Consider the following 24,792-nt stretch of genomic DNA (forward strand, 5'->3'; position numbering starts at 1 on the left):
TTAGGGGTGATCAGGCAGGCAGGCAGAATGGTTAGGGGCAATCAGGCAAGCAGTTAGGGGCAATCAGGCAGGCAGGCAGAGTGGTTAGGGGTGATCAGGCAGGCAGGCAGAGTGGTTAGGGGCGATCAGGCAGGCAGGTGAGTGGTTAGGGGCGATCAGGCAAGCAGGCAAAGTGGTTAGGGCCCATCAAGCAGGCAGGCGAGTGGTTAGGAGCCAGCGGTCCCGGATTGCGAGAGAGATGTCCAACTGCCAGTTTAGGCCCGATCCCGGAGGGATCCCTGCAGGATCAGGCCTAAACCTGCAGTCAGACATCCCCTGAGGGGTCCTGGATTGCAAGAGGGTGCAGGCCGGGTTGAGGGGACCCATCCTCCCCATGCACGAATTTCATGCACTGGGCCTCTAGTAGTTACATAAAGCCACACTTTACATCTCCTTGATATCACTTAATCTTGTTGAGTCATCTTAAATATGCCTTTCATCCAAGCAGAACCCTATGAGAATACATTATAATGTTCAATAACAAGGCCAACACAATGGATTTTTATATAATGATCAAGGATTTTTTTATTCATTAAGTTTCAGTATCATTACAGAAAATGTTATGGTACAGAGTTGTTTATCATTATTTTTTCTTTGCTCTTGATTTCCACATGAATGCTGGTAACACTAATATCTGTACAAGATCAGTCTTTGATTTTATGTTTTTTTCTGTACAATTTTAAATGTATTGGTTAAAAAGGCTGTCAGCACTTAAGGAAGCATTTCCCCCCAGTTAGATTGTTCAAATAAAAGGTATCCAGTTACTGCCCAAGAGTACTGTGCCATGAGGCTCCTGGGGTGAGAAACTTCCCGGAAGCTCTGTGAGGGATGGCTCTCTGGAGGCAGGGCAGGGCCTCCCCCAGTCGCTCTTCTGTTGGCACTGTGCACATAAACACGAGATACATGATAAAGAACAAGCGAAAGCTCTCTGTAAAGCGGTTATGAAGCATACTAAGAAGGGAAATCCAAGTGTTGCCTACGCTAGTATAAATAAGCAGACAGCCTTGATTTGAGAGCATAAGTAGTTGTTTAAAGATGAGAAAAACACAAGTTCTGCAGGCACCTACTGCTGTCTACTAAAAGCTATCGCTATCAGACCTAGCATTGAACACACAAAGCAATTTGCAAGAAAGGAAAAATTTGCTTTGATATAATCAGAATAGAGTTATCTGTTAAGATTTATTTTTAGGTGTTTTTTTTCTTTAAAAGGTATTTAAATTCTTTTGAAATATAGTTCAAGATGTTGACTATACAGATCAACTTTTATCCAAATCAGAAAAACTAGCTGTGCCGTTGCATATTACAGGATACAGTCAATGATATGTGGACATGCATCAAAGCTTTCTCCGCTGGTGACCATCATAGTCGTCCAATGACCATGACATCCACCACCTCGCCCTTGTGGAGCTCCACGTACTGCTCTGTCTTTGGAGGTAGCATCAACAATCCGTTGGCGCTGCGCATGCTCATCAGACGGCTGCTCATCTGATTACCTAGAAAGAAATACTCTCATTGCAGCAGCAGAAGCATCACTGTGGATCCATATGGAGCCCCTCTAGTTCCTTCCAAAGTAAGAACTCATGAATAGAAACATAGGTCTTCAAGAGGAAGAGAGATGATCAGACTTCCCAGTACCCTTTTCAGGTAGCCTTGCTACTGTACCCTACTACCTTGCCACTAAACTCTATAAAAATAAACATTAGAAATTATTGCTCAAAAGAATAAACCAGGAATTTATAGCATTATGCAAAACACCACAGAATTTTCCTCTTCAGGCTGAACTATTATGTGTGTCTGAAAAGAAAGACTTTTAAAACCTATTAAAATAATGATAATAACAGCACGGCTACCGTTTCTTTAGTAGTATTTACTAAGTGCCAAGGTGGTAGGCACTTTACTTAACCATCTTTTAAAAAAATATGTTTCTATTGATTTGAGAGAGAGAGATACAAACATTGATGAGAGAGAAACATCATCGATCAATTGCCTCCCACATGCCCCCTGATGGAAATTGAGCCTGCAACCCAGGCATGTGCCCTGACCGGGAATTGAACCAGTGACCTCCTGGTGCATGGGTCGATGCTCAATCACTGAGCCACACCGGCAGGGCTTATTTAACTATTTTATTGAATTCTCACAAGACTCAAATAAGTTGAGGTAACTTGCTTAGAGTCCTACTTTCTTATGGCAAGGCTACTATACTTAGTCACAGTGTTAGTTGATATCTGCACTTGATAGGACTTTTGTTTCAAGGGCAATACAATTTTACTGGAGTTACAACAAAAGTTAGGTAAAATATGACTAGAGAAGTTGGGGATAAAAGTTTAAAGTCTAGAAGAGGTAACTATAGAACTCTGAATTATAAATATCGATTTCTTAGTCCTTAAATTTTACCAATATCTAGGGTATAGTGGAGGCTCTAGAGAATCACATTATGATTGGGCTTTATTCTCATGTTTCAAGGTGGCATAGCCACAGTCCTTCCTTTTCCTACAACAAAAATTATGCTCAGAACTTACCGGTTGAACTAATATATAAAAATCGCTCGTAATTATAGATTTGTTTTCAAATGGTTATCTAGAAAACATGGCTCCATGGATAACTAAATATTTATTACAATTTTTTTATTCTTTTGTCCTGTTATACTATACGTTTAAGAATATTTAATTCATCTAATCTTCCAAAAAGGAAAATATATAATAATTCCAAATTGGGTATACCCAAGGAAGGAGGTTATATACATGTGATTTTAGCAGAATAAGTGCACAGATGTACCTGTAGGTGTGAATGACTAACCTGTACTCTGTGCCCAAGGCAGTGGTTCTTGGTGATGCCAAGTCAGTATACACCGATGGTATTCTGGGCGAGGATCCAGTTTTACATCACATGATAACTACAGAATAAAGAGGAAGATAAAACAAATGTGATCATTTTTGGATCATCTCTTAGAACTAGAGGGTGGTGGAGGTTGTGCAAAGAATAGAGTGGACATGAAAAATAACTTGGCATTCTGCTGTTTCCACCACTGCTACCTTATATTCTTTTTAAAAAAATATATTTTTATTGATTTCAGAGAGGGAGAGGGAAGAGAGATAGAAACATCAATGATGAGAGAGGATCATTGATTGGCCGCCTCCTACACGCCCCCACTGGGGGTCAAGTGCACAACCCAGGCATGTGCCCTTGGCTGGAATCAAACCTGGGACCCTTCAGTCCTCAGGCTGATGCTCTATCCACTGAGCCAAATCAGGTGGCTGTATATTCTTAATACAGGAAGTCCAGAGGTTGGGTTGCTCTGATGAAAAGAGAAAAGAAGGCCAAGAAGTTGGTATTCATAGTGCGGGAAGGGGCAGATGAAAAGATTGGGTCTAATTTTTAAAAATATGTTTTTATTGATTTTAGAGAGAGAGAAAAAGAGAGGAAGAAAGAGAAACATTGATGTGAGGGAAACATTGATACGCTGCCTCCTGCCTGTCACCTACTGGGGATCAAGCCCACAACCCAGGTATGTGCCCTGATCTGGAATCGAACCGGTGACCTTTTGGTGCATGAGATAATGCTCAACCAACTGAGCCACACTGGCCAGAACAAGAATTAACATTTTTATTAGCATAATAATAATTTAAATCACTTTACCTTAAAATGATCTAGAAAGGCTTTAGCTCTAACTAACAAAGATATTGCTTAGATTGGATGATACAATTAAAATTGGAAATTTTGATGTAAGTCTGTGTCCAATCTGTCTGGTGACTATGTTTTTAAGTATTCTAATTATTCACTCTGACAATCCATACTTTTCCTCTGGAATCTAGAATATAATTCAATTGTAGGTTGTTTTTCTTGATTAAATCACAATCCACTCTTTCACTTAATCTTGCTTATGTTTATACTCTATTTCATATCAATTGGGGTTTAACTTGCATTATTCTTAAATTATTTTGTGTTTGAGGGCAAAAATCCCTCTTTGAATATCTCTCTGAGTGTTCTCCAGTACTAACTACAAGAGCTATTCACATGGCTGTGTGATCTGTTAAGTGTTTAAGCAGGTTTCCCCCCCAACAATGCACTGATTGGTTTATAGTAGTACAGAGGAACAAATGTTGGAATGGGATGTTACCCATACCTAGGTTCTACTTCCAGCTTTACTGCTAACTGATGGCTGTACTAGCAAGTTATTCTGCTTTCTGTTACCTGTTTGTTCATCTACAAAATGGGGTTGTTTTGAAGGAGATATTTATATTAATTTAAGAAACAAGAATCAGTTGCATCAAATTGTCATTATATCTCCATTACTATATGGACTTCTTGCTGGAGAAAATTGTTCACGTTAGAAGTCATAAAATAATGTGGGAGGGGAATAAAAGGGGCCCTTTCCTCTATTTTCTATCACAAAGGAGAGACTATAACCCAATTTCCTCTCAAAACTAATATAAAACTTGAGATGTTTCTAGATCTAGATCATATCTTAACTGTTACTAGGCTTCTATTTTGGTTCCTGGTCATTAGAAAACATTACCCTGGCTTTGATGATGGTTGGCCGAGGATCCAAGATGCCCTGCATCTTTCTCAGTGCAGGCACAACAAAGAGATTGCAGGTGACCACGGCTGACACAGGATTCCCTGAAAGTCAACCACGCAGTTATTGTAGTATCCACATAAAATTTACCGAACAATTATGATGGTCTATACCTCTAGGTATCATAGTGACATGATTACTTGTCTTTCTCTTCTGAATCACCTTGAACCAAAAAGGATGCCAGAATAGAGACGTATAGTCAAACAAATGCCATAGAGGGTGCAACCTTCTGGGTCTACCAATGAAACACAGACTTCTGATATCCAGAGGTTGGTTAACACCATTTATTTCTTCTTTTGTGAGAGCTATACATTGAAAGCCATTACCAATATTGGTAAGTTTTAAAGCAGTTTCTACTTGCTATTTTTTTTATTGTTTACACTATTACAGATGTCCACCCATTCACTCCTTCCCCTTTTTATAGCTGTCCACTTGTTATTATTATGTTTGAAAACTTCCATAGTAATATATGCTCAATACAAAGAAAATTAGAAAGTAGGATAAGCATAAAGAAATATCCATATTCCCTATACAGAGACATTTCTTTAAGTTTAAAAAAGAAAACTAAATGATTTAAAATGTGAAGGACTTGAAGATAAATACTGCATGGACTGAGTTGTGTTGTTTCCCCTCCCATTCATTTGTTGAAGTCTTAACCCCCAATGTGACTTTATTTTGAGATAGGACCTTTAGAGAAGTAATTAAAATTAAATGAGGTATAAGGGTGAGGCCCTAATTCAATAGAACCGGTGTCCTTATAAAAAGAGGAAGAGACCTTAGGAGCGCCTGTGCACAGAGGAAAGGCCACGTGAGGGCATAGGGAGAAGGTAACCATCTGTAAGCCAGGAAGAAAAACCTCAATAGAAACTAAATTTGCATCCATATAGGTCGTAGAACTGTGAGAAAACAGATTTCTGTTTTCTATAATCCAGTTATCTAGTCTGTGATATTCTGTTCTGGCAGCCTGAGCGGACTAATTCAAACATCAAGTTCTTTTAGAGTTATAATAAAAATTTGAGAAATTCAATTGTACCTCTCCAAGAAGGAATCTGATTGTGTCAGGCACTTTAAAGATAGGAAAGGTAGGCTGTGAAAAAACGACTGGACTGAGAAAAACACATTTATTGTAGTTTCTTGTGTGGTATATTAATTAACCAAGCTGTGTGACCCTGGTGAGTTCCAAACCTTTTTGAGTCTAACTTAACTCATTCACAAAATAAAGATTGGACTATATGATTCTCAATATTCTTCTGGTTCTAAAATTCTATTTTTATTAATACTTTCATACAGTTGTATGTGAATATGTATGTATACTAGAGGCCCAGTGCATGAAATTCGTGCAGCGGGGGGGGGGGGGGGGGAGGGAATGTCCCTCAGCCCAGCCTGCACCCTCTCCAATCTGGGACTCCACAGGGATCAGGCCTAAACCAGCCGTCGGACATCCCTCTCACAACCTGGGACTGCTGGCTCCCAACTGCTCGCCTGCCTGCCAGCCTGATCACCCCCTAACCACTTCCCTGCCAGCCTGATCAACACCCAATTGCTCCCCTACTGGCCCGATTGCCCCCAACTGCCCTCCCCTGCTGGCCTGATCGCCCCCAAATGCCCTCCCCTGCTGGCGCGGTAACCCCCAACTGCCCTCCCCTGCAGGCCAAGTTGCCCCCAACTGCCCTCCCCTGCCAGCCTGGTCCCCCGCAACTGCCCTTCCCTTGGAGGCCTGATCTCACCCCCAACTGCCCTCTCCTGCTGGCCTGGTCCCCCGCAACTGCCCTCCCCTGGAGGCCTGATCTCACCCCCAACTGCCCTCCCCTGCTGACCTGATCGCCCACAACTGCCCTCTCCTGCCAGCCTGGTTGTCCCCAACTGTCCTCCCCTGATGGCCCGATCGCCCCCAACTGCCATCCCCTGCTGGACTGTTTGCCCCCAACTGCCCTCCCCTGCCGACCTGATCACCCACATCTGCCCTCCTCTGCCGGTCATCTTGTGATGGCCATCTTGTGATGACTTGAAGGTGTCATGTGAGGGCGCAAGGGCCACCTAGACTTTTATTAGTATAGATATTGAAGATATATGATGGGCTATTAGATTTGTAGTTTCCCTTGGCCTGGCTATGTGCTGCTAATTGTATCATCAAAGTAAAAGGCAATGGTTAATTTAGCCTCTTATTAGCTAAAACCATACTTTTAATTTTCTTCTACTTACAAAGTAGTTAAGAATATCATTTTTTAAGTTGTAAAAGGTGATGAGTGATACTTATTATTTCAATGGAAAATGAGTTGTCCAACAGAACTACAGACTAAATAGGCAGGAGTGGGGTGTGTGTGGTAAGAGATCAACCAAAGGACTTATATGCATGCATATTAGCATAACCATTGGACACGGACACTAGGGTGGTGGGGGCTTGTCCTGGGGGGGGGATGGGAGTGGCAGGGGAGGGTTCAAACGGGGAAAAAGGAGACATATATAATACTTTAAACAATAAAAAAATCAATTGCTTTTCTCGCCTCAAAAATACAAATAAACATTTTTTTTTTCTGGGAAAAAACACACAGTTCATTTAGCAATGATTACAGAATTCCTGTAATTGCTATTGCTTTATAAAATTACTCTATAAAAAGAGGACTGGAAGGACTGATATAAAAAATTATGGGTAGTGGTTATTTCAGGAGGAAGAGGATTGTGGATAACATTTCTTAATGCTTATCATTTTCTAAAGTTTTTATAGGGAATGTGTTATACAGGAATTTTAAAAAGTTACAAAAGTAGCAAGTAGATACATAAAACTTTTAAACTACTTTAAAACTTATGAAGCTTAGTAATGGCTTTAAATGCATGTACCTTGGGAAAGCAGAAATACAATTCTGAATTTTAAAATCCTTGTAAAAGGAAACTCTTTGCTGGTTTTACAGTCTGAACATGTGAGCTCCTGCTGCCCTCTTTAGGTTTATTCAGGCTGAGCAGAGAAAATTTCATATGAAAGTAGTAATTTGAATATAGGTTAATTATAACTTCTTTGGTAGACAAACAGTACTTCCTCAGTAATGGTGAACTAGTCTCCCACTGTAACATTCTTTTGTCACTGATGGGCTATAGGCTGAGTCATAGCTTCTGTAGACAAAGTAAACAGTATCTTCTAAGCAAATTAAAGCCAGACAGAGGATCATATTTTTATATAATGGTTTTTAGAATATCTAAGAATATATTAAAGGCCCCAAGGAGTTCTATACTACAGATAAATTTTGAAGACTACTTTCCTTACATGTCCTCTCTCTTAAAATTTCCTATATAATAGAAATCTAATCTCTTTTTTGCTAATAAATTCTTTGGGGCTTTAAAATGATTTTTCAGTCCTATATTTTTTCTGCCAGCTTTCTTTTCTTTATATCTCTATTATGAAACTTATTTTATATAAAAAGCAAATAAATATCTCAAAGGAGTAAGTAGGTTATAAAACAATTAAGTAGGTTATTTTCTGAAGGAACCTGTGTCAAAAAAAGAGAGAATGGGACACAGTTACAGATTAGAGAATAATTTTGTTAAAAGTTGGGAAAAAAACCAACAACAAGTAGATATATAAAACTTCTCAACTGCTTTAGATTTTTCAAGATTAGTAATGGCTTTAAAATCACAGCTTTAAATACACAGCCAAAAATCGGTAAAAAGCTGAATTTGAAAGTCCTTATGAACGGAACCACTTGGCTTTTTAGAAAATACAGAAACACATTAAAAAGTGTTAATCGCATCCCCTTCCCTGCTGAAATAACCACTATCTGAACCTGTGAGTTTCTGCTCACTTGGCAGTGAGGGTGAGGACAGTGATGTGGTCAGACTGATGATGCTTGGGATTTGGCTGAGAAGTACCAATACTAGTAGCCCCGCCCTCCACGTTGCTCACCCCCCTCCCACTGGTCCAAATTTGGCCAAAACCAAAAGCAATTTTGTATTTTTTGTTCTAGCATTTGCATGTGTGGTTCACAGCCCTTTGGCCCCTTGAGCACAATACTTCAAGTTGTGGGACACGGTTAGGCTGCTAACTTTGACTAATCTCCTATAAAGAAATACAGGTGCCCCAGAAAGATCCAGTGACAGCTAATAGTTGGTTATCATTTTAAGGTTTGGAATCTAATTTGACTTTCACATCAACCCTGTGAAGGAGTAATTAGCCCCATTTTATAGATGAAGAAACACCTTCAGTGAGGTTAAGTGATTTATCCAAGTAAGTAAAGCTGGGACTTGAGCCCAGGTCATTTAGATTCCAAATCAAGTACTCTGATAGGGGACTGGTCACTTGGGATTCAAAAACATTTTTTTTTTCAGAAAAGGCAAAATAAACGGTTTCAATTATTCTTACCTGGTAGTGCAAAAATTATTTTTCTTACACCATCCATATCTAAAGTTGCAAATGTCGTTGGCAGGCTAGAGGAAAAAAAGAGATTATCAGTTCTGCAAAACAGTATGACAGGTAAATTCAGTACTCCAGTTTTTTTGTTACATGGTTCTTCTAATAGGAAGCTTGTCATATAAAAATACTTCTCTGTTTATTCTTTAAATCTTTATATCCTGAAGTGTTTCAAGAGCATGTAAATTAATTTGTTTTTAGCATCTACTATTTCCAAGTAACCAAACTCCTTGGTTTTCTGTAGCTTACTCTTTTCCCTTCCTGCCAGTGTCATAGAAGAGTATCCGAAGTCCTTGAGTTTCTCTACCCACCTAGCTAATGATGTCTATACTATTGCTGCTGGTGATTCATAACAATCGTTCTTATTATCAGAAGGTTACCTCGTAATACATGCCTATCAGATAACTGCCTATTGCTCAAAAGGAGTATTTCTCAACCCTTTAAAACTGCACTCAGCAATAAACATAAGAACCTCCCTCCTATGAAAGGAGTGTATTGAAATATCAAAATAAATAAAAAAAACCATGACTAGAATACAATTAAAGCAATAGTAATATAGAAAATTCCCATATTATACTTTCTCAAGTTTCCGACATGAATCTTTACCATGAGGGGTATGGAGAGGGGTAAGTGTGAGTGGCATGGAGAAGGTGGGAATTTAAGAATAGTAATTTTTTTCTATTGACTATCCTTTACATAGAATTTCAGTTAAAATTTTTATTGTATTAATGAAACTTGAGTGATGTAGAATCCTTAGGGAGTAATGAAGTTTCCATATAGTTGAAAAATTATCTTTTTAAGCACCCAAATTTGTTTTATTTTTACTGTTTTTGCAGGTTGGGCTTTCAAAAATGGGTCATAATATTTTTTGATGATTTACAGCCATTATTATCAACTTATTCTACTCTTCTATAATCAGTGATTTTGGGTCACAAAGGTATTATGTGTTCTTTTCACTTATAAGCCATAGATGTGAGAGAGAAACATTGGTTTTCTCCCATACACACCTGACCAGGTATCAAACCCACAACCTAGGTATGTGCCCTGACCAGGAAGCAAACCTGCAACTTTTTTTGGTGTATGGGACAATGCTCTAACCAGCTGAGCCACTGGCCAGGGCATCTGGTTTTTATTTATTGTTGTTTTTTCACTAGTGTTTTTTTCTGTGGCTTCCCTTAATGCTAGACTGTCATCATCTTGACCCTTAAAGCTTGCTTAGGTTTGGGAACCAGAGAGTAGTAATAATAGTTATATTGTTGGAATGATAATAATAACAATAATAAAAGTTACTATTTTAAAAGAAAGATCTATTAATTATATCTATTATTTCATTTAATTTTCACAGTAATCTCATGAGGTGATAATTATCCCATTTTATAGATGAGGAAACTGAGAGAGAGATTAACAATGCCCCAAATCACTCAGCTACTAAGTGGGGAAACAAAGATTTGAACCAAGCTTTGTCTAACTGTATGACTCATAATTTGATGAGGCTCTGTATATAGGGTAGGCTGTATATAGACTTCATAACATCTTTTTTTTTTTTTTGACTTCATAACATCTATTTTTGACTACTCTGAGGGTTTTTTTTTTGGCTTTCTGATTCTTTGATGTAGTTTAGAAAGATGAGATTAGATTGTCATATCGATTTATGGATAGGTTATTTGGCAATGATTGTTACTGTATGATGAAAATAATTTCCAAGATGAATTCTCAAAAACAGCTATGTTCGCCATAGATGACCCATAAAAACTGTGATTGGTAGATCTGGTTGATAATAATCCAAATGCTTTTTTTTTAGTATCTCTGTGTTTAAAATGAAAAAGGTTAGTACATTCTAAATGCACTGTATGTGGGAAGAGCAAGACTAAAGTGTTCTGAGCTTTTATATTTGTTCTGTACTATTAGGCACAATTACCTTTAATATCTTACCTTTAGACAAGTATAAACCCATTTAAACTTCTAAACCACTTTACTATAGCAAACTAACATGCATAATAAGAGTGAGGAGGGAATGCATAACACCTTCCATCTACTGTACTTAAAGCCAATTCAAATCATCTTGCATCTTGCAGACAGGTACTATGATTTATCTAAAGGCACTAATTTAAAAAAGATTCCATTACAACAAAACATTTTGTTATCGTGCATTGCTGTCATGAGTGTCCTATTGCTAGACTGTGAAGTCTTTTTAAGCTCTGGGAAACCATTTCCTTGGAACTCAACACTTATTGTTCAATTCCCCTCCCGAGATGAGAATGTAACAGAATTTATACAATGAGTGAAGTCACAGGGATTATGACTTTAAGGGAACTGATGAAGTCCCAAAGTTGAAGAAAGTGGTAAATAAAAGACTAAAAATAAAAAGAGTACTAAAATTATACATCACAGGTGCTGAGGTTAATTTAAATATATATTACACAGGTAATTCTCTTCTAGCGGTGAGGGCAAGTAATGCCAGGTTTTTTCTCACTATAAAGGAAATAATTGATTTAACTTTTGGGGTTAGTGAGAATCACATTGATATACTTTTGAGATGTCCTCTGTGTTCTAATCAAATTTGTATGGCTCAGAGGGAAAGGAAAAGAAAAAGTCTATGAACCCATACCATAGCAATATTTGCTTAAGATAAAATATTCCTAACAAGAATGATCCAAATCCAACAACTTCAATAATAAAAGAACCTTGTCAGTAGCAGCCATATTGGGGTAACTACAGAATTAAAATGCCAAGAATTTTAAGTTCTATCAAGTTGTGAAGAAAACTTTAGGGATTATCTTAACTTCATACTTAAATGGCAAAGTCATGGAAGCAAAGACTGATCGCTATCCTAGAACTGACATGAGTACCCAATAAATCAGGGAGATTACAAGGGCTAGGGACACTTAAAAAAGGCTTCTGGAATATGGTAATAGTTCCCATAGCTCCTCACAGTCTCACCTCTACTCTCTCTTGGGGTTCACATGGGCCCCCATCAGAGTATAATTCTGAACTACAGCATTATTGTTATTGTCCCTGATGGCATGGAGGTGGTGCTGGAATGCTCACCCACACACTGAGCCTTTGAATAGGGAACCAAAGATTTACAGAGTAGCAGGGGTCTGAATAGGTAGACAACTGCTTGAAGACATGGCCACACACATTTCATCAACACCAATATTTTATATTCTTTAAAGATTTACAACTGATTATAGAATTTTCATCAGTCCTTCCTTAGGGAGTTATTAGTTTTTAGGATATGTGCAAGATCTTAGTATTTGGTTATTTTTCTTTCCTCCTGGGAGGTAGTAAGAAGCAGTATAAAATACTACTTATTAAGTATTCTTACAAAGAAAAAAAAAGTTGAATCTTTATCTAATCAAGCCATTAGACCTAACTTCCAGTCTATAGAATATCCTGGAGAGAGTGGAACAAATTAAATACCACCACAAAGAAACAATCAGCCCAATCCATTTGTTTAGGACAAATGATTCAGTTTCCTCAATAAGTCAATGGCATGACAAAAAAGGAGGGGGACAGTAAATGTTCTTTAACAGCCAAATACAATGAGTGCACTGATCTGAATCCTAATGCAAACGAAAATTATAAGAAGGCAATTATAAGAAGGCATTCTTTTTCTTAACACATAGGAGAATTTTGAATATGATCAGGGTATTAGATGTTAAGGTATTCTTATTTATTTTGTTAGGCGAGGTAATATCACTGTGATTACATAAGAGGATACTGCTGCTGCTGTTATTATTTGAGATGTATATAAAAATGACATGTTTAGAATTTGCTTTATATAATCTAGCCCTTTGTCCCCCCAACAAGGTGTGAGATGGGCTGATAAAGCAATTATGAAAAAATGTTGGTAGTTACAGAAGCTAGGTGATGGTTCATGGGGGCTTCAATGTACTTCCTACTTATGTGTATGTTTGAGAATTTTCATACTGAAATATTTTTAAAGAGAGACAAAGAATCAGTATAAAGAGAAAAAGAAAAAGAGAAAGCAGGAACTAGACATGGGAATTAAAGGGAAAAAGGTTTGGTAAGTTGCTTTGCTTTGTTTATACCAAACTCAGTGATTCATAAGGAAGATGAATACCCATTTCAGATAGGAGCTGCACTTGTGCAAAGAATTCTATTACTATAATATTTCTTTCATTAAAATAGGTAATCCATCATAGACTATATAAGAAGAAAGCATTTAAAGCTTTGCTAGTTAAAGCAAGCCAAACCAAGCCCATATATGAGATAACAAGATTATTTTCATACCCTGGTTTCATAAAAACTCTGCCGAAATGGATCTGAGCATGAAGATCGATGTCCAGCACCTGCTTGAGATAGTCCTGGAAATATGAAAAAGAATCACTTTATTTTCAGACATTTGAATACAAGACTTTCAAGATGAAGATAAAATGAATTTATAAGATTAAAATAAAAAACCACCTTATTTTAGTGAGATTGACTTTGCATAAGACAAATATTCATTCCTCAGTCATTCATTTATTCATTCAATAAATATATATTGAGCACTTGTTGTATTCTGAGTACCAATCTAGGTACAGGGGATAGCCTTGAACAAAAGAGATAATGCTCGTCCTTATAAAAAATGCATCCTAGTAGGAGTACTTAGCTAAAAAACCAAATAACTACATTAATATATAAGTCATTACTTGGTGGGTTATTGTCTCTCTTTTAAGACAGAATTAACATCTGAGAAAGGATGTTAACAAATATGGCTTAAGAAGTCATGCCTGGGCAAGGAAGCCACATGTATGCATCCTACACTAATCTGCTTAATGGATTTAAAATAATGTACGTTTTTTCAGGATAGACTTGGACAATAGCCCACAGATTGCAATTCTAAATAAACCAACACAAATACAAAGTAGGATGGAGTTCTAAACAGAAAGTCATGGAGTTTAATTGTTAGCACAATTGCTAGCAAAAACACAATCAACTCAGGCTATGACTAACTGAGAGTGATCTGACAAAACCTGATCTTTGGAAAAGAAAAGCAACATTGCCCTGCAGTTGGTTTTACAGACAGACAGACAAAAAAACAAAAAACAACACCCCCTCAAAAAAAAACAAAAAAATAGCAGTCCTTAAAATTTTTCAACCTCTTGATCTATTACCAAGTATCTTGTTCACTAATCCAAGGGTGAGTCTAATAATCTACTAAAATTTTAAGTATTTCACAAGCTATGGGACACTATAAAAGAAATCTGAAAACAATTCTCATGAAGTCACGAAGAACTTCTTGGTCTTCAAGAAAACGTCTCATATTTTAGTATCTATGATTCTTATATTTTCTAGCCCCTTTTTACCAATCATTTCTCTCATCAAGCAATCCTCTTTTCACCTAGTCCCATTCCTTAATCAATCAATCTATCAATCAATCAATCTCAATCTCCCTCCCTCCCGCTACCTTCCTCCCTGTCAGCAAGACTATACTGTTCTCAAGTTTATAAAGCTTTCTTGCCTCCAGTTGTTAAAAATGTTCTTCCTTCTATCTGGAATACTTCTTTCTATCCTCCTCTCTCCACCCTACCCTTATCTCAGTCTCAGTCATCTTCTCAGACTTCTCTGAATTTCTGGGGCTGGATATTTATTTTGAGGCTATATTATTAGGTGCAATAAATTTAGAACTGTTATATTTTCCTGATGAACTGAAACATTTAAATATGAAATGTCCCTCTTAATATCTAGTAATTCTTTTTACCCTAATTTTCTTGGATATCAATACAGCCACACCCGCTATCTTTCATTGTAATTTTTTCCTAACTTTTCACTTTCAATTAGCTGTGTTCTTACATTTAAAGTGTGTTGCTTGTAAGTATCAGACAATTCATTATTTAAATCTAGAATGACACAATTTTTTGTTTTTCTTTCTCTTCTATTAGCTTGTCAGTTATACAATCTTTGATTATTATTTTAGAGATTACAATATGCATTTTTGACTTATCACAGTCTACCATAATTTATTTTTATCACTTCCCAGGCATTACAAGAAATTTAAAACATGTTAACTCCACTAATTCCTCTCTGCTTTTTGTGCTATAATGTACCACAAATTTCATATACATTTTAAGTATGATATATATCTTTTCTACATATACTATACAGATGATATATATTTTATGTGTTTATATTTATTTATTATATGTGTTTTTTATTGATTTCAGAGAGAGGAAGGGAGAGGGAGAGAGGGATAGAAATATCAATGATGAGAGAGAATCATCAATTGGCTGCCTCCTGCATGTCCCCCACTGGGGATCCAGCCTGCAACATGGGCATGTGCCCTGACTGGAAATAGAACTGCAATCTCCTGGTTCATGGGTCGATGCTCAACCACTAAGCCACACCAGCTGGACTTTATATATATTTTAAACCTTACAAGGTATTATTATTTTATACAATCAACACTCATTTACATTTACCTACATATTAACCCTTTCCTTTTTTCTTTTTGCTTTTCAGTCCTTTCTGCATTTCCATGCTTCCATAATCTTTCTGCCTAAAAACTTGCTTTAGTATAGGTCTGCTCAGTTTTTGTTTAACTAAAAATGTCCTTATCTTAATTTTTGAAGGAAATTTTTGCTGAATACACAGTTCCACAGAGGCAGTTATTTATTTATTTATTTAGCATTTTATAAATGCCATCCCAGTGTTTTTTGAGTACCATCATTTCTGGTTAAATCATTTCTGTTAGTTTTACTGTTGGTTCTTTGAAGGAAATATGTCCTTTGGTAAGATTCTCTCTTTGTCCTTGGCTTTCAGTAGTTTTTTTTTGTTTTTTTTTAAATATATTTTATTGATTTTTTACAGAGAGGAAGAGAGAGGGATAGAGAGTTAGAAACATCGATGAGAGAGAAACATCGATCAGCTGCCTCTTGCACACCCCCTACTGGGGATGTGCCTGCAACCAAGGTATATGCCCTTGACCGGAATCGAACCTGGAACCCTTGAGTCCGCAGGCCGACGCTCTATCCACTGAGCCAAACCGGTTTCGGCGTCTTTCAGTAGTTTTGCTATAATTATTTAAGGATGGTTTCTTCCTATTTATACTGATTGAGATTAGCAGAGCTCCTTGAATTTCTGACTTGATAACTTTTATTGACTTGAGAAAACTCTTTGCCAATATTTCTTACATATTGCTTCTGCTTACTCTTTCTCCTTTCCTTCTAGACAACAATTACATATATGTTAGACCTTTTACCATATCTCATATGTCTGTTATGCCTTTTTTCATCCCTTTTCTAAAATTTTCATTTAATTCTTATGAGTAGATTCTAGTTTTCTAGTAAAATTCTTCATTTTGTCATTCCTTTTTATTAAACATATTAATTACAATGTTTTAAAGTCCATCATTTTTAGGGCTTTTCTATCTTGTGTTTGTTTATTTATTTATTTATTTATTTATTTATTTATTTTATTCGTTTTTTAGTAATTTTAGCTGGTAATTTAAAAAATTGAAGTGGAAAAATTGAAGAGGCTCTGGATGATAATATATTCCTCCAGAAACTTCTGGCAGTCAGTTAAGGTAAATTAAGATTACTATGCTCTAATCCAGTATTGAGATAATTTGAGAGGGATTTCAGTCTTTGAGAAAGCTTTTTTTTTTTTTTTCCAGTTTGTCCTTATTCCTAGAACATAGCTTTTCAAGGGTTTAAACTGAAAACCTGAGATTTCTGCTAAGGCCCCTCCTATATGGCAGACTCTGAACTACTAAGACTGAAAAATTCTGTTCATTTCATTAATTTATTAGTTACTGTTTTATGCTTGGCTTTTTGGCCTCCAATACCATTATATCTCCCTTCTCCTTGGCTTAGTAATTAGTAAAGGCATTGAAGAAAAATATGATGAAGAATTCCAGTTTTAATTCTCTGCGGCTCACTTTTTTTTTTTTCTATCTTTTCCTTTTTTTCTTTAAAAGTTAAAAAAAAATAATATAGCTTTTTTATTTGTTCTTGGTGGGAAGAATGATTTAAAATACTTTATTGTTGTTTGAAAATTAGGTAACTAAGTAGTTTCTTAGATACCCATGATCCTATCTAAATCAGGTACACAATTCTTTTTTAACAACTCTTTTGATTTTGCCTTCTAAAAATCAGGCCTAAATTTAGAAAAAACAAAACAAAAAACTTCAGAATATCTTTTACACCTGAAACTATCTTTCAAATTTTCTAGAGGGTCCTCTAGGAAATCATAAAGATTTGTGCTTTCATCTTATAAAAAGAGATGTTTAGAAATAATTAGGTTTGTTCAATAATGTCCCCATTTTAAGAATGTCATGGGAGGGGAGTTGCTGTCATATCTGAGAAGAGATGCTCAGTGTGCCCTAAGGTTCGATTCATATAGGTAAAATGTTATTAAAATAACTACTTAAGAAATTTTATGCTTTATGGGAAGTGCCTGGAAATTTGACAATGCCCTAGCTGTCCATTATGCTTTTACTCTCAGGGAAAACACTGATAAAAATTTTTATGAAATAGTTGGGGTAGCTCAGTGGTTGAATGTTGACCTATGAACCAGGAGGTCATAGTTAGATTCCCAGCCAGGGTACATGCCTGGGTTGTAGGCTTGATCCCCAGTGTGGGGTGTGCAGGAAGCAGCCGATCAATGATTCTCTCTCTCCTCATTGATGTTTCTATCTCTCTCTCTCCCTTCCTGAGATCAATAAATACATTTAAAAAAGAAAAAATTTGATACTGTATCTCAAAAGAGAATTTTACTTATCTTCTATTCTGATATTATTGATTACAGCATCAAATGTTGCACAGCCATTAAGTATCTGCTATCTATGGAGTTTCTGTTTACTCTGATGCTTGCAGTAGGCTCAGCTATAAGCTACAGTCAATAGTTTGTGTCTGCAACAAAGGCAGATTCAGAACACTAGGGAGGAATGTCAGAGGAACTTTGAAATACTGACACTTCAAAGAATAGTCTTGGGTACAGGCTTAGATACAGCTTAGATAACTTTTATACAGTACCAGTGAACTGAGTCAGGAATCCAAGGACTCTTTAGAATGGAAGCAGATGGTTTCATGAAAACAGATTGCTAACCCAAGATCTAGCAGAGTGGGAATGATATAGGGCTGAATAAAATTATAAGGAAAATTTTTACTGTATTTATTTGTTCAGAATATTGTTGATTAGTTTTAATATTCTATTGCTGTTTAACTATAAATCTGCAACAATTCAAGAAGGCCTATATTATTAATTAACAGTCTTGCTGCCAAATAATTAGGGTAAGCCTATGAGACTACCCTTTTTTTTTTGTGATCAAAACTATCTGTGATTATTTTGATCAGATGAGGTAATGGAGACACTATTAGGAAAACTTAAGAGACTGTTCAATAGGCAAAAAAAAAAAAAAAAAAAAAAAAAAAAAAAAATACTAGGTATCCAGGCTAAGTATATTCTTCTTGGTTATATGTACCATTCATTGTTTTTGAGATATTTTACAATTTTGCAGGTTGTAGAAAATTTATAGTACTTCATATAATTCTTTAGTTTTCAGGACAAAAAGCAGATTCTGTTTATCTGAAACTTTCAGTGTTTTATAAAAATAAAAACTCTTTAAAAAGTCTGTGTGAAGCAAGGTAGGTAGCAGTGAGGAGAGATTTTGAGGGAATCAACTCTGAAAGAGTCATTTTTCATAAAGAAAAGCAATAGGCCTTACTATATTGGTTCTGTTTAATTGTGAGGATAGCCCTAGGATAAATGACATCTTTGTTAGTTATAAACTTGTTGCCTCTTCAGAAGTATTAGGAAAGACAAACTTTAGGTCTGACAAATAGTTATTGTCCTACAATTAGGTTCATGAATAACCAATATAAGTTATACATGACACACTCCCTGGGAATAAAAAAATTAATATTTAAGTACTCAACTTCAGGATTGCTCTTGTGATACTCGGAACACCACAGGCAGTTTGATGATAATAAAAACAGCCATTATAGGTCTACTATAATGCAGACTTCAGTCCTAGCCTTTGTGATCTCAGAAGGTCTGCAGTAACTTGCCTTACCGAGGACTGAAGACTGCTAGGAGACTTGAGGGAAGACCAACGCAGCAAACTATCTGCTTTAAGGAGAATACCTACCTACGTTTTAATAGCTTTGCTCTTGGATGTCATTTGTGATGGTAGTCTTGGACTGAGATTCTCTCTTTTTCTTCTATGGCTTTAGCATCTGAATTGATATTCTTAAACATTCTAAAACTAAAGTTGGGAATGAAAGCAGGCATTCTTTGTTCAGGCTACTGAATTCTGACATTTGTTCTCAGAGCCTAGAGAATTCACTGTCGAAAGAGTCAGGTTAAGGCAGCTTCTTAGCTAGTGAGTGCAGGGACCAAGAACAATCATATACATAAGGTCTAGCTAAAAATATATCAAGCTTTTGGAAAATATGAATTTTAGTAAAAGTTGCTATTATGACAATATTTTTATAATTTTCAGTTCAGTCATTAATATGAGATTAAAAAAAAACATGGAAAGGGATTATACGTTGGCAAAATATTTTGTGATCTGAAATGTTATTGTGCCAAACATAATGTTGGTTATTGTAGTAAAGAATATTTCACTTTTATAAGATTATTCAATGGACCCAATAAAATAATCATGGACCAACACATTTCATTTAGACATATGTATAAATTTAATGATACTGAGATATTCAAATTGTAATTTTATAGGAGTAAGCATATACCATATGCAAATATACTTAGTCTTATAAAATCCTATATATATAGTTATATCAATGCTTGTATTTTATTTTCATCATTATGATGATTATGATTATGACTATTTTTCAAGTGGGGCAAAGGAATACCTAATCTTCTCTTTCTCCCTTGTGGGTAACCAGGTTTGAAATATGTGTGTGTGTGTGGGGGGGGGGGGCGGTGGGCGCGGTCATCTGTAATTTAAATTTAGGTAGAAGGAAGGATCTTGGAGTTTTAACTTGGGAGTAAATATTACATATAAAGGAAGTCCTAATGTACTAAGGTTGACTGAGCAAAAAACCAGAAATTTCCAGGGGGAGATCAAAACCATAATGCAAGATGTGGGATTTTCAATGCTGCTTCTGAGGTAAGCTCTCTGACCTAGACAGCATCCCTTTCTGTATGCCCAGAAATTTCTGAAGCCCCATGGGGTCTCGTTATATCTCAGAGAGCTACCAGATCACAGTTAATCAACTGTAAGCAAGGATATTATAGTAAACAAATTTCCATGATCCCCATTTTTCATACCTTTTCCCCCATGGACACACCCCCTGATGTGATGATGACATCAGCACGACTGATACCCTCATTCAAGGCATTGAGTAAGTCATCTGGGCTGGAAAAAACAAAGACAAACACATTAATACACAAGGAAAATGTTTTAGATATAGTGTCCACTTTAAACTAAACCATGTTGTTCACTGAGTAGGCATTAACCTGAGCACAGCACTATATTCTGTACAAAGTAGGAATCAAAGGGTCTCTGCCCAACAGGAGCATAACTCTTATTATGGAGAAAGAATTATGAGCACAGAAGTAGTGGCTACTGGTACTTTCATAGGGTTTTCTTCTTTTTTTCCCCTCTATCTAACAGGGTAACATAATAAGGGGAAATTATGAGGTATTGATAGGCATCCTGACCCTCCCAGTTTGCCTAGGAATATCCCAGATTTTGTACTGAAAGTCCTATGTCCTAGGAAATCCCAGGCAAACCAGGACAGTTGTTCGCTGTGTGTTGGAGATACCACATAAGATTCTTTAGAGGGACTACTGTCTAATCTAAGTTAGTCAGGTCTTGAGAAATGGGCTGGGTTTGTATAGGTAGAAAGGAATAGGAAAAGAGGATCGGCCTGTGATGAAGCCTGTGGTGCTTCTAGATCAGTGGGGAAAATAAACGACCTAGAGTGAAAGACTTGACTTGAAATGACTGGGAAAGATGGCGTAAGACATCTTGGAGGGCCCTCAAGCTCAAGAATTTGGACTTCATTTAATGGGAAATGGGTACGAGGGGTTCACTAAAAAATAAGAGGAGCCAGTAGGTGTTTCCTGAGAAAAGAAAGGATAGATGAAAAAAGAACAAGGAAAGCAGAGACCATATGAAACATTTAGAGATGGTATCGGGACAGGATGAATATTAGGGACTGAAACTAGGCAGATTCCTGAGAGTCAACTAAAAAGACAAGTGTACCAGCCCCTTTGACTGCACAGGTCAAAGACCTGGGAAGAAGAGATGGAGTGAAGTCAAGGGTCTTATTCTCTGGATGTTAAGAGGGCTGCAAAGGCCTAACTTGGGATTAATTAAGTGAGAAAAAAACCCAAAATGACAGGTGTCAGGGCTTACGGAGGAACAGGAAGGCAGAGAATAGCTCAAAAGGTCTGTTTCTTAAATATTTTTAATTCATAAAAGCAACTGGGCAATGTGCACGGCACCTGCATTTCCCTTCAAATGACGGAGTACAGAAAATGAGCCTTTTGAAGAATATTTGTCCAGACTACACCCTTCTTACCCTGTGGGAAAAGGGTGGGTGTGTATCCCTTATTTCCCCTTGGACATGTAACACGTATGTCTAAAAAGAGAGAAATCCTAGCTTCTGATTTACTAGTTCTTGCTTTTAGTATCTCTTGGGGCCTATTTTTGCTTTTGGGTTCCATGAGATATGGCTACATCTTCCCATAAATACCTTCTTAGCTTAAGCTAGCTTTAGTAGGTTATTGTTAACTTTATGTCAAATGATGTCTCAATGAGATAGCATATGTTCTCCCAAATCTTTCATGGTAGTGAAGCTTATTCAAGTAAAAGGAAGAGGAGGAGGAGAAGGAGAAAAATAAAAATAAATTGTAACCAGGACATCATTTCACTTTTTATTCAGGGGTGACAGAGGTAAGGAGAGGAATTCAAGATTGACGGAGAGGCTGTGAACAGGCTCTACAAGAGATAAACTAGTTGGGAGGTGTCACAGCACAGAGATTAAGAGTATGAACTCCAAGTCAGGCTACCAAGGTTAAATCCTGGTGTTATTACTTGCTAGATGTAGAGCCTTGGATAAGTTAATTAATTTCTCTTTGTCTCAGTTTTTCATCTATAAAGTAGGGATAATTAGGGTTGTTATGAGGATCAATTGAGATACTACATATGAAACAGTTTATGGAATAATATCTGGTATAAACTAAGTTTTAGGAAGGGTTAGTAGTTGTTATTGCTATAATGTTATCATACAAACATACCTAACAATCTGGCATGCTTGGCTATTTTTATTAAAAAAAAATATATCCATGACTAACACAAAAGAAAATCATAAACTGGGCCTCAAATACATTCACACAGCTATGTGTATGGAGTCTAAATGGCTCAACAGCAAGCCAGGCCTGCTTCCAGCCTGAATACTATTTACTATTAGGTTTTCTTATTGAATCTGGATAAAATTCTCCTTCTCCTTCAGCACTGGCCTGTCCATGAGTGTATTGAGAGTTGGTTGGTTCTGAAGAGTGAGCTCCCAAAGGAGAAGAGACAAAAGAAAAAAAAAGTGAAAGTTTGAAAAATGGCTCACATGAGGTTCAACCTACTAACATAGGGACCCTTTAAATAAAGTCATCCAGTTAATTGCTTATGCAGCCAAAAAGGTACCCAGGTATTCAACAAAAGTAGGATCGATGTGTAAAACATAAACTATTTGATAAAGATACCAGTTTTTTTTCTTGGAGTGGAATACCATAAGATATGCATGTGATGGGTTCCTGATCACTGCATACCCAGGGTTCCAGGCCCTTTGCCATGTTGGATCATACTATCATTAAGCTGAGTCAAATGGTGGGCCTAATGGAGTAAATGGTAAAAACATCAAAAGTATAGGTGATGTGGAATGTGGTTCAGGTGAATGGACAATGAATATTATCAATGAAATACACATCTGTGTTAGTATAAAGAGACATTGGCTAATTTCAATAATCTTACTATATAGTTTATAACATGTTGATTCTACAAAGCATCAGTGTCACACACATCATCATGGTATTAATCTTTGTAGGTGGATAAAGGTCCTGGAATGATGACTGCAAATAAACATACTTTTCAGTGATATTTTTCTCATTCATTGTTTTCAAATCTTTCACAGGAAAGACTGTTTTCCTATTTTTTAAAACTGCAGAGTCATCAACTGTCCACATAAAAAATTCTAATTTGCAAAAACAAACTAAAACAAATTTAATACTAAATTCTTATTATAATTTATATTTCAAAGAATATGCTGAATCCTGCTTCCTACTCCATGGCTGGTGGATTCACAAAATCACTGAATGTCAAAGTTGGGCACATTCTTTGTGTCCTGTCTCCCTCTGCCCCTTTCTTTGACTCTACTCTGTTGCATGCTTCTGGTGTCTGAAATCTAGTAAGAGACTATGGCTTAGAAAAGGGACAGGTACCAATGCATGTCAACAGTCAGAGCATCTAAAAATTCATTTATATTGCATGTTACAATTCCATTTGTTCCTTCACAGTCTGTGAGGTAGATTGAACAGGTATTATTATGCCAATTAAACAGAAAAGGAAAGTGATATTCAGAGAGGCAAAGAAATAAGTTAAAGGCAGGTAGAGCAGTAAGTGGCAGAGCTAGGACTAGGACCTCTGGCTCTTTGCTGTGTTTGTTCCATCCCACTACCTAATCAGAGTGATTGCTTAGTTTTTTCAGGCATATGACATGTCATCAAGAAAAATTCTCATGAAAATGAACCCTTGCTCAAAAGCATCAAATAGAGGGTGCTAAGGCAGCAGGTGGGGATCTCTCTGGGTGACCAGAGAGTGAATGTGGGGACATGTTAGTACAATTCTGGAGAATGAAACAAACATACTATGAATACTATATTCAAATGGAAACTAAAATAAATTTTGCTTAAATGTAACTTTAAGGATTGTTTACAAGCCACAAATTTTCTTTTTGGTGATTTATATTACATTTTAAATAGTGAAATATTTCCAACATAAGATAATCCTATGTAATAAAAGGCTGATCTACAAATCGACCAAACGGCGGAACGACCAGTTGCTATGATGCGCACTGACCACCAGGGGGCAGATGCTCAACGCAGGAGCTGCTCCCTGGTGGTCAGTGCGCTCCTACAGGGGAGCACCGCTCAACCAGAAGCTGGGCTCATGGCTGGCAAGTGCAGCAGCGGTAGTGAGAGCCTCTCCCACCTCCTTGGCAGTGCTAAGGAGCAGCAAGCAGAGCGGTAAGGAACAGCAAGCAGGCGGGCTGTAAGAAGCGAGGAGTCCTGGGCTGCGAGAGGGATGTCCGACTGCCAGCTTAGGCCTGATTCCTGATCCCCGCCCCCCCCCCCCGCCAAGTGCACAAATGTTGTGCACCGGGCCTCTAGTAATATAATAAACACCCATGTACCCTTCTCTCAGATTTGACAAACATTAATATATTCTTTTATTTACTTCACTAGAGGCCCAGTGCATGATTGAATCATGCACGTGTAGGGTCCCCTAAACACTTTCGCTCTCGGTGGAGCTGGGTGCCTGTCCACTGGTGCCGGAGCAGACAGGCACCCAGCTCCCCCACTTTTGATGGTCCGCGGCCACTGAGGGGGGCTACCCTGCTGTTGAGAGGCGCAGGGGGCGGGACTCCTGCCCCCTGCGCCTCTCAACGGCCGCTGAGGGGGGCTTGCTGTGGACACCTGGCAACCCTGCCGTTGAGAGGCGCAGCTGGGTGTCCGCAGCAGGCCCCCTCAGCAGCCTCGGATCTGGCTGTTGAGAGGCACAGGGGGCAGGAGTCCCGCCCCCTGCGCC

The 24,792-nt window shown here is 37.3% G+C and overlaps 1 protein-coding gene across 1 annotated transcript in view; it reads right to left on the bottom strand.

The window, feature by feature from the left end:
* Positions 1-552: 552 nt before the first annotated feature.
* The window catches only part of GPHN (gephyrin), a 425,375-nt gene continuing 401,135 nt past the window's right edge, over positions 553-24,792 (bottom strand). The window contains exons 18-23 of the mRNA XM_008138937.3: positions 20,256-20,343; positions 13,272-13,345; positions 8,967-9,031; positions 4,556-4,659; positions 2,836-2,932; positions 553-1,532 (exon numbers count right to left, since the gene is read on the bottom strand). Coding sequence (XP_008137159.1) covers positions 1,399-1,532; positions 2,836-2,932; positions 4,556-4,659; positions 8,967-9,031; positions 13,272-13,345; positions 20,256-20,343 — 562 coding nt within the window. The 3' untranslated portion in view covers positions 553-1,398. The remainder of the gene's footprint in view (positions 1,533-2,835; positions 2,933-4,555; positions 4,660-8,966; positions 9,032-13,271; positions 13,346-20,255; positions 20,344-24,792) is intronic.

Source organism: Eptesicus fuscus, chromosome 5, assembly GCF_027574615.1.
Source record: "Eptesicus fuscus isolate TK198812 chromosome 5, DD_ASM_mEF_20220401, whole genome shotgun sequence".
Classification (NCBI taxonomy): Eukaryota; Metazoa; Chordata; class Mammalia; order Chiroptera; family Vespertilionidae; genus Eptesicus; species Eptesicus fuscus.